This window comes from Microtus ochrogaster, unplaced genomic scaffold, assembly GCF_000317375.1.
Source record: "Microtus ochrogaster isolate Prairie Vole_2 unplaced genomic scaffold, MicOch1.0 UNK28, whole genome shotgun sequence".
NCBI classification, from domain to species: Eukaryota; Metazoa; Chordata; class Mammalia; order Rodentia; family Cricetidae; genus Microtus; species Microtus ochrogaster.
The window spans coordinates 602,388-613,312 of NW_004949126.1; the positions used below are offsets into that span (position 1 = coordinate 602,388).

General features: G+C 37.8%; 1 protein-coding gene across 1 annotated transcript in view; it reads left to right on the top strand.

The window, feature by feature from the left end:
• The first annotated feature begins 824 nt into the window (after positions 1 to 824).
• Positions 825 to 10,925, top strand: part of Hpgd (15-hydroxyprostaglandin dehydrogenase) — a 25,857-nt gene continuing 15,756 nt past the window's right edge. Inside the window, exons 1-4 of the mRNA XM_005368080.3 lie at positions 825 to 994; positions 1,214 to 1,337; positions 4,749 to 4,855; positions 10,520 to 10,616. Of these exons, the coding sequence (XP_005368137.1) occupies positions 902 to 994; positions 1,214 to 1,337; positions 4,749 to 4,855; positions 10,520 to 10,616 (421 nt within the window). The 5' untranslated portion in view covers positions 825 to 901. The remainder of the gene's footprint in view (positions 995 to 1,213; positions 1,338 to 4,748; positions 4,856 to 10,519; positions 10,617 to 10,925) is intronic.

Consider the following 10,925-nt stretch of genomic DNA (forward strand, 5'->3'; position numbering starts at 1 on the left):
TACCTAGCCTCGCAGGCTAGGACAGAGCAATGAGTAAGCTTCCATCAAATCCACAACTACCAGCCACGCCGACAGTCTAGGCGAAGGCATGACTGTGGACCATGCCACAAGACACACAGTTGGCACTGATTGGAAACAAGAACACGGAGAAGATTCTTAAAACTCTAGCGCTGAAATGTGATTTAGGTTTTTTGGGGGGTCAGAGCAAAATTAAACTCTCATGCCCAATATTTGTACAAAATAAAAGCAAACAGTGACCATCGTTCACGTCTACCCTACAACAGTATCCATTTATGAGATGAGAGGTTATGCAAAAACTTTAATTCTCTCTCTCTCTCTCTCTCTCCCTCCCTCCCTCCCTCCCTCCCTCCCTCCCTCCCTCCCTCTTTCTCTCTCTCTTTCCCTCCCTCTTTCTCTCTCCCCTTCGCTCTCTCTCAACATCGGTCCTAATTTTTTTTTTTTGTTCGTTCCTTTGCTTGCTTAATATTTGTTGAGGGTCGGAGGAGCAATGCAATTTCCCCAGCCGTTCCTCTGCTCTCCTATAGGATTAGCCTTTGAGTAGTCAAAGAAACTTTTTAAGAAACTTTTTCTTCCTTCCTTTCTGTGTTTCCTCTGTCAGCTAAACACCATCAAGCAACCAGAGACTTGAGAGTAAATCCGGGAGGGGAATAGGCAACAGCTGAAAGCCTAGAAGGCAAAAATCACCTCGGGACGACCCGGAGCTCCGGGGCAGGTGACACATTGAAGGTTTCCTTGGCTCTGGTTTGATAGTTTCATCCCCGCCCACTGGCAAGAGAGCTAGCTCCCAGCGCCGCTGCACAGGCGCGCGGAGGGGACCATAAAAGCGGTAGCGGAGCAGAGAAGCGGAGCTCGCCCACCACCCGCGGAGAAGCGACCCACCATGCACGTGAACGGCAAAGTGGCTCTGGTGACCGGTGCAGCGCAGGGCATCGGCAGGGCCTTCGCCGAGGCTCTGCTGCACCATGGCGCCAAGGTAAGGACTTCTCTATCCACCGGCACGCTGGAGCCCCGAGAGTGCAAAACCCCAGGCTCGCTAGCAGACCTCCAACGCCACTGGCAGAGAACCCGAACTTGGATGAGCGCTCGCTGAGGTCTAAGAAGGGAGTGTCTTGTTTATTCATCGCTTGAGCGTCTGCGACTCGGTGGCAGGAGCTGCACACAAGACCTGCTCCCTCTCTCTTCTTCTTCGTAGGTAGCGTTGGTGGACTGGAATCTCGAGGCAGGTGTAAAGTGTAAAGCTGCCCTGGATGAGCAGTTCGAACCTCAGAAGACGCTGTTCGTCCAGTGTGATGTGGCTGACCAGGAACAACTGAGAGGTAAGACATGGGAAATCAATCCATAGACTCGGGAGGGAACACGCCCTGAGCAAGCAGCGACCTGAAGACAACCAGGTAAGAACCAACGAGGCTGAGCGCCAGCATCGCTCTCTTGGGAGAAGCTGCGACCTTCTAGCTCCATTGGATAGTTTGGACTGTTATGTTTCTTTCTGACAATCCAATAGCCATAAAAACGAAGGGAAGACAGGACTGCCTAAGAAATCCTTTTATTTTAGTTACTTGGCAGCGCATAATGTAATCAAATGTCTTTTGTGTATTCGAAGACAGTGCTGCTACAGTAATTACTCAGTGTGGGGACAGGCTGAGGAACTGTGGCAAGAGGTCCCAGAAAACTGGACGATACAGAGTCAATGACAAGCATTTGTGGCTTGCCTTTCTCTTAAACACTTCAGAGTACTAGTTCAAGGGTCAGGGTCACAGGCAAACCAAATGCTTTTAGCCAGATATTTTCTCTGGGTCGCCCTCCCCCCCACACACACACACAAGATGGTTCTTAAAATAGTAACTGTGTGGTGTTAGAATTAAAGAAGAAAAAACCCTCACGCCTTTCCCCAATGTTTTCCTGTTTTTCTGTGATCTCTTAAAATAGACTTGTGAAGTATCAGGAAGAATACCGGCGTCAGCAATATACACTGGCTGTATAGAGGGCTCAAAGAATTTTCATAAAGAAAATTTCACGGGACAAAAAAAAAATAGAAAAAAAAGTGTTGGTGTTTCACGAGGTGTTCTTCAAAGGAATGAAGGAAGTTGGTAGGCACATTTTTAATCCAGAAGTCAGTGAACTTCCACCAGGTTCACTCTAGACTTTCTATTAAAGGGATACTAAGGTCTTAGGTTTCTTCAATCTTAGTATAGCCTGTGAAGAAAATGGACTGATCTTTAGAAGACTGTGAATCTAAAGATAAGGGAAACCGGATAAAGAGAATGTCATTAAAATATGAAAATGGTGTTAGGCAATAGGTAACATGCCATAAGTAGAGCAATTTATTAAGAGCATCATAATGGAGCATGCATTGCCAGAGGATAGTTTTATTGATAACATATTAATGGCATTTAGGCTTAAAGAAGACCCAGCACTCATACTGCTGGTATAGGGACTGGTACAGATAATTTGTACGGCTTCACACATGACATTTAATGTCAGTTATTTTGCCAGTAGTTAAAGTGAGTACCATGACAATGAACATATTCCTTAAGCATACGTAGTTGTGAAGAAAACTCAGGCTTGTCAATCATCAGAAGTCTACCTGTTGTTTAAGCCATACAGGCATAAAATGAAAGGGTGGCAGTGATTCTCACAACATCAGAACATAATGCTGCCCACGACTGTTAAAACTGTGTAGATACGCTGGGCAGTGGTGGCACATGATGCCTTTAATCCCAGCACATGGGAGGCAGAGGCAGGCAGATCTCTGTGCCTCTGAGGTCAGACTGGTCTACAAGAGCTAGTTCCAGGACAGGCTCCAAAGACACAGAGAAACCTTGTCTTGGAAAAAAAAAAAAAAAGACTGTTTAGATACATTGTAAAATTACAGAGTTGAAAGGGTTCTTGGATACAATATAGACATGTTATTGTACATATTAACAGTTGGAAACAGCACAGAAAGTTAGATGAATTACAAAGAGTATCATAACATGTAAATGTCAGCAGTGCAAAACTTTTAAGTCATGTGAGCCAGGATCTCAGTGATTCATTAAAAAGCAGATGGCACAGGGCACTTTGAGAAAAGCAGAGCAATGGCAACTAGGGGGGAAGAAAAGTTATAGAAGAATCAGACATGTGTGTTTGATAATTTCCTACAAAGTGGGGCTGTCTCTGTAGAGACGTGATCATGAAACCTAGGACAGAGGGGGTACAGGGCAGATTCATATTCCTTGACCTTTTCTGGAACCAATTTAGGACTTAAAAGTGGTTTTAAAATTCGACTAAAATGTAAAAATTTTGTTTTATTGTTATTACTTTTGTTGTTTTTCAGTTTGGCCCAATGAGCATAAAATGATGCCTATGCAGAAACTTTGACAATGTGTTTAGCGATCAACTTCATGTCAGCTGTCTCTCCCAGAATATGTGATGGTTGTCAATAACTCTAAAAACTTATTTTTGTCCAGATAAAATTTGGGATGATCTGCCCATTTAAAGAAATCTACATGTTCACTTGCAGGCCTGGAAATACATTTCTGCCACGTGAAAGAACAAAGACAACACGGTTGTTGTCTACAGTCTGAAGTAATAGAGGTAGAAAGAAAGTGACCATGGAACTCGTTAAATCTATAGAGCTGTATAAAAAAATTATGCTTTAAGAAGTATGAGTTTCCCAACACTACGGTGGTAAAGCCAACTTTGAACTGGCTAAAGAGGGTTGACAAGACCTGGATGTGAGGTTAAACAATGCAATGAGTGAGATTCTGGTCTTGTGATCTATGCAAAGTTTCCCTCCCAATGGAACACAGTTTTGTACAAAGCCATAATGAAAAGTAGCGATACTAATGAGAGGGAAGTTGAAGCAGAAACATGAAGGTAGCACTAACATGATGAAGTCCACAGAACACAAAGTAGGCTTCTACTCACTAGGTCGTCAAAGATTCCTCAAATATGGATTGAAATGCATGAGTACTCGAGTTAGTTTAATGCTTCGTATATGCAATATGGCTTATTCAATGGGGTTATTTGAGGGGCTAGGGGTGTAATTCCTATGGTAGATCACTTTTCCATAGTGTGTAGGCCCTAGATTTGACCCTTTCTGCAAACATATATAAAGAATGTATATTTATCGTCTACGCTAACGAGTTATGATTATGTCTTAAGGAGAGAAAGATACTAGCTGCCCAAACTGACCTCAAGAGAGCTCTTAGTTTGGGATGCTCACTTCTCTAACATTTACTCCATCAATTTAATGATTATAGAACATTAATATGAATTTAAATCACCTAAGGATATGTTGAAGTCAGATTCTGATTTAGCAGCCATGCAATAACTCTACTATGCTTCTAATATTTGGGTAACTCTAGCTGACAAAATTGGTCTATAGACCACTTTACTGAGAACCAGATCATGAGTGTAATTCTTACAAAGTGGGCAAGTAGATTTAAACATCCAACCAAACCTGGTGGGGCCAGCCTGTAATTTCAGCTATGAAAGCTAATGCATGAGGGTTTCAAGTTTAAGGACAATCTAGGTAATGTCGTGAGACCCTGACTCAAAATCAAAAGTCAAAAGATGATAGGGATATAATTTAGTGTCTAGGCTGTGGGGTCCTAAAATTAACCTGTGGTACAACAATAAAATAGAGTAAAATAATAAAGTAAAATCAATAAAATCCATGTCCTCTCATAGGAAGTTATGTAAAGACAGATATGGAAAATTAAAACATCCATCTCTTTTTTTATTAGATACTTTTAGAAAAGTCGTAGACCATTTTGGAAGATTGGATATTTTGGTCAACAATGCAGGAGTAAACAATGAGAAAAACTGGGAAAAGACACTGCAAATTAATTTGGTAAGCTTTATGGGGCTCATTTATTCACTGCAATTATTTAATACCTCTTCTTTATACATAATAATAATGTTATAATTATATTCATATAACAATACTTATGACTTTCTGTATAGAAAAGTATAAGTTAGCAAAAGCTAGCAAATAATATTTTCATAAATATGAAGCTATTTGATATTTGTTATTAAGGAAGCATTTTTTTTAATATTAGAGGCAAAAAATACAGCTCATTAATACCTGAAACGCATGAATAAGCGAAACTGATATTTCAGTACATTTAAAGTTTTATTAAGATATAACCCCGAAGACATTGACATGTATTTCTGTGTCTAGTTTTTTTGCAGTAATGGCAAACTGAATGTTGTGACAAAAACCTTATGGCTTGCAAAATGCTAAAAATATTTGTGTCTGGTCCTTCACAAGTTGAGATTGCCAAACCCTGACTCAAACTTACTTATTTGAAAAACAAACCTTAAGTTCTGGAAATAGATCAGAAAACAAGGTTAAATAGACAATTGAACTTTCTCATTAATAAGACTTTCGGCATGTAATTCAGTAATTCAGGTGGTGTGCATGAATGAGAAAGTGTGTATGTGTATGTGTGTGTGTGTGTTGTGTGTGTGTTTGTGTGTGTGTGTTTGACATGCATGCCCTTGTGTCTGATATACACATTTGAAGATCAGTTATATCTGAAGCAAACTATGGGTAAAATTTTAAAATGAGGTTTTCAATTGACCCGATGTTGTACAAGTGGGTAGGTTATGACATTCTATCCTCAGCATAATGCAACTGAGGTTCAATAAAACCCAAAGCTTTCCCCGGCATTGCAAGAAAACAAGAACAAAAACAAAACATAAGAAGTGTGTAGCTAAAACAAAATGTCAGATGGATTTTATACAGGGCCACCATGCCCTGGGTCAAGTTATTACAAGTTTGCAAAGCAGCCAAATGTCAAGAACAGCACTGGCTTCACGTATGAGAATATAGACGGCTGTTTCATGAGTTTCTTTCTAGGGGATGATAAGTTTTAAAATAGGAACTAGACGGGGCTGGAGAGATGGCTCAGCTGTTAAGAGCAGGTTGTTGTTTTGTGTTGTTTTCCTAAGGACAGTTGATATATATCAAACAGATATTAAACCATTGTCATGTACCTCCAACCCCAATGCATCGTCCTCAGAGATCCCACCCAGCATATTTCCACTAATCTCATAAAACTCTCTACTGGATAATTTTACTAGGTGTATGTTTTTAGATGTATAATTTATGCTAGCACAAGTAAGTTCCTTGAAGGCAGAAAGTTACTTTTTGTGTTCTTACTCAGAAGTACCAAGAGTCTTGTGCAAATTATAACATAGTAGTGGTGCGTGCATCTCTGTTTTAGTCTTTGGTGACTTGCCACACCATCTCATGTGTCCTTGCACTTTCGTTACTAACCATGATTACCCTTTTCTTATCCTTTACCTTGCTGATCTCATCAGTCTTCCTACACAGGAAAAGTGCCGTTCTATTGTCCTGAAAGCCATTTTTGAGCTTCTCCCTTTATCTGAAGGCAAGGGCAAGGTCATTCGCAACCCCTCAGAGCTCACCAGGAATATTTTAGATTGAATGAGTGATTGCAAAATCACAAATGATGAATCGGGCAATAGGTCAATGATAGGAAATAGATCCACAATAACAGATCAATAGAGAAGGAGGATACACTGAGGATGAGGTATATGGCAATAGGATAATATCTGTTTAGCATGTATGAACTCTGAACTCAGTCCTTGGGAAAAAAACAAAACAAAAAATGTACTCTTAACAGATGAACCCTTTCTTCATTCCCATATATTTCCTGTTTTTAACCCTAGGAAGAAACTCATAAAACAGTCCTGTATATTCTCCCACAGGGAATCGGTGCTGTACTTGACATTTGGCTACTTTACAAATTTGGAATAACTTTGGTAGGCAGGTATGTGGATTTGCTTTGAACATTGGTACAATAATACTAAAATGTGATTCTTTTAACATAAATTGAAACTTTAATAAACATACATAATTCATCTCCATTCAGATAAGAAATGCAATCTAACCTTCATATATAATTAACAGATATTAAATCTTTTAGTATATTCAAATAAAAAGCAAAATGTAAAGCTGTTGATGATTTTCTTTCTAGAAATACTAGTTGACTACTGATTTTCTCTAGGGAAAAATGGGGTGAATATTTGGAATTAGTCAAGCCTAAAGTTCAGTTCTGAATCTAACAATTTATGGACTTTTTATTTATATCTCTGATCTTGAGTTGTGAAAGAAGCTAAACTTCCTACCTCTAAGGACCTTTAAGCTTAAATAGAACACAATTTGTGTGAAGAATGAGCTCAGTGTTAAGACAAAGACATTCAATAAAGTATATTTCTCCTCTAGGTATCAGAATATATATTTGTCCATGATCTCCTTTTTATATGAAGTGGATTCTTCTGTTTTATTGTCCCTCTAATGGGAGATGAGTTGAGCAAATAGGCAGAAGTGTTACTGATTTAAAATAAATTTATTGTGGAGCCATCAATGAGAGCTTAAGAGAAAGACAAAAGCATGCTGTTTGAGTTAAGCCTACATAAAGGTCAGCCATAAGACAGACAAAAGACACAGTGGGGAGAGTAACATCAGAAAAAAAAAAGAGTGAAAAATCCAAAAGTATTACACAAAGCATACAAGACCCTGTCCAGCATTAAAAAAAAAAAAAAAGAGAGAGATTTAAAAAGGAAAGTTACTCCTATCTGAGTCAGAACTCAGAAACATGGGCAGACCCAAACAGAACCTCATAGTTCCTAGAAGGTGCTGTACTTGGGGTAAAAATTCAGGGAGGGGAAAAATACATTGTCTCATTAACTGGTGAATTACCCCCCCCATCCCCCCTCTCTTTAGGCTACCTTAAAAAAGCATTGTTAATGTGTTTCCTTTTGTTGGCTACAAAGGATATTCAGGAAAATGAGATAACTATTTGGTGCCCATTGATGCCTTGTAACAATGAATGTTCTAGTTGAAGTATATTAGGAAGAGTTTGCTAAATTATAAGTATCTCCATCTAAGTAGGAGACATAATATTTAACTCTAAAACAAGAAACCACTAAAATCTTAGATATGAAATGTTAAACAGTGAAGGAGATTTCAGAAAATTAATATTCTTTATTAATGTTCTTCAGGAACTGGTTTGGAAAAAATATCCAGGACTCTAAAAAGCAAAATCACATGATTTAGATGCCAAAATACTCTCATTACAATGTAGTGTAAGAACCATAACCTAGGGAGTACTGCAGAGTGGGGGAAAATGAGATAACGGAAATGGAGAAATGATAGATTGGGCATTTTAGTGGTGAAAAATACAGGTGTATCTCTCTCTCTGAGTGGGCATGTATGTACACCGTGTATGTGTGCTATAGAAATATGCAGTACCTGATAAGAAGGGAAACCAACAATTAAGATCTTATCACCTGTCTAGATGTCTTTGTTACTAGAGAATTAATCCCAGTAGAGAAGAATTGAAAAGAGTGGATGTAAGTTACAGAACACAGCAATTAGCAAAAAATTCTAACACTTGGAATAAGTTTGAATTACAATTTTAGTATTATATACAAAGTTGACTATTCACTACCAAAAGTATTGAATTGAACATGCTCATTTGATCATTTTTCAACAGTTAAAGAATTTCTCTTTTCTCCTTTTGAAGTTAGAGAATTTTTTTCTTGAAGTCAAGAACAGAATTTTAACTACATTCACAATGTATCTTAAATAATACCACAGACCCAAATTATATTCTGCTTCATCCTGAAATGTAATATAATTTTATTTAGATGCTTGATTCAATGATCTAATATACAAGATATATAAGCATTGCTCAAAACCATGAAATATTTTATTCTATAATTTTTTTGTAAAAGTTTATGGTAGGGGGTAGTGTGTGAAATCTGGAACAAGGAAAATATTGTTATAGTAAAAAAATGAAAATATCATTTGTATAAAACAATACATTAGTTAACACTTCAAGCTTCTTTCATCAACACTTTCACTTAAAGAGTTGTTCAGTTCTTTAACTCAGATGGTTGAGAAAAATATCCCTGTCCACAAAAAATACAAAAATTAATCTTGCTTTTTAGAACTTTAAAACTAGAAGCTGGAGAAATAGTTCAACAGATAGGAGCATTGACTGCTCTGGCAGAGGGTATTAGTTTGGTTCCCAGCACCCACAGGGTGACTCCAGTAACTCCAGTCCCAAAAATCTAATACTTTCCCTTTACCTTCAAAAACACCAGAGACACACAGGTGCACATCCATACTTGTAGACAGACATTCATACACAGAAAACAAAATCAATATATATTTTAAAATTAAAGCTTAAACTTTTGTACATTCCATATCTTGCAGACTTTGGAAACACAGATGCAGAATGTCAACAAAACTTTAAATACCTGAATAAAAGCATACAGTGGTGTATATAAACTAGAACCTTAATCAGGCCTGCTGAAGAATTGGGCAGAAACTAACAGAATCTAACTTATTTCAGTCATGTATATAATTGTTTCTTTTTTATATAATCCAGTAAGGTTTTCTTTATTTGTGTAGAAGGCAATTGTGATAAATTATTTATGTTCTCACTTAACTGGAAAAAAATGCTTAAACGAATAGAATTTTGACTTATTTTTGTTTCCTTGTTATTCTAGAAATACTACTAGGAAAAGGAGTTCCCATGAACACTTGCTAAGAAAGTTCTTTTTAAAATGGAAAGAAAGCAAACATGAATATGAACTCTTTGCTGCAGATTCATGGCCTGTTGACCTTTTTCTATAAAGCACAGATAAAGTGAGAATTGAACTGTCCAAAGTGAATCTTCATTTTTGAAATGCTTAAGCTGAAACAGAGAAGAGTTTAGAGAAATAAGAGGAGAAACGTACGACCGGTTTTCTCTTAAGTTAATTTACAGAGTAGTAATTTCTTAAAGGCTAGCAGAAAAGTAGAAAGTGTTTCCCCCGGAGGAGGTGAGCAGGAAAAGAGTAGACGATCAGAATGAAGCCATCAGCAGTGTGGAGTAACGTTAAGTAGACAATATATCAAAAGACTGTGTCCAAGTAACAGAAAATACGCACTCAAACTAGAGCTAGAAAAGAGGTGTGTGATCTCCCCAAACTGAAGGGCTCAGCATTATCTGATAGTGTAGATCAGTGCTCCTATCACAGACTAGACACTTTCATCTTACCAACCTGCCGTGTTTCATTCAGATTTCATTTTCATGCTGCTAGTATGCTTTACAGTGACTGAATACTTACCAAGAAACATTAAGGAAATAATATAGCCATTTCTTAAGAACAACAACGAGATCCCATTCTTCACCTCCACCTCCATTTTTCCATCCCCAGGTCTCACTTCCCGTAACTGGTAGGCTGCATGCCCAGAAGTAGATATGCCCAACTAAGTTTGGTGAAATTATGTAGAAATATGATAACCTACACTAATGTTAGGAAGGCAAAAATGCAAATCAGGATCAATTAAAACTTCAAAGCGTGCAAAAACGCTCACTGATTATACTTGCAGATCTCCTTATGTACCTGAGTGATCACTGTGTTTCGTATGCAAACATATGATAAAGGCTAATAGCTGTGATCACTTTTGCCATCTTTGTTTCTGGATTAGGTTTCTGTTATTGGTGGAACCTACCTTGGTTTGGATTACATGAGTAAGCAAAATGGAGGTGAAGGTGGCGTCATCATCAATATGTCTTCATTAGCAGGTAAGAACGATTCTTATTTAAACAGGAAAGTTTTCTTACTAGTAATGTGAACCACAAAAGTCAATCTGTGAAGTTTGTGAATCTCAAGACAAGATTGTATTGAATCAATCTTTGTTTGCATTCTTAATGATTTTTTAGATTTTTCTGCACACAATACAGAAAAATTGAACAATGTATCTGCTACTTCTTTTCAAAGTTATCTTTACTGTGATGTTGCTTTAGTGTGTGTGTTTGTGTGTGCTTGTGTGTTTTCAGTTATTGTTTTTCAAAGATTATTTTATTTCCAAATAAGAAAACATGTAAAAAAAA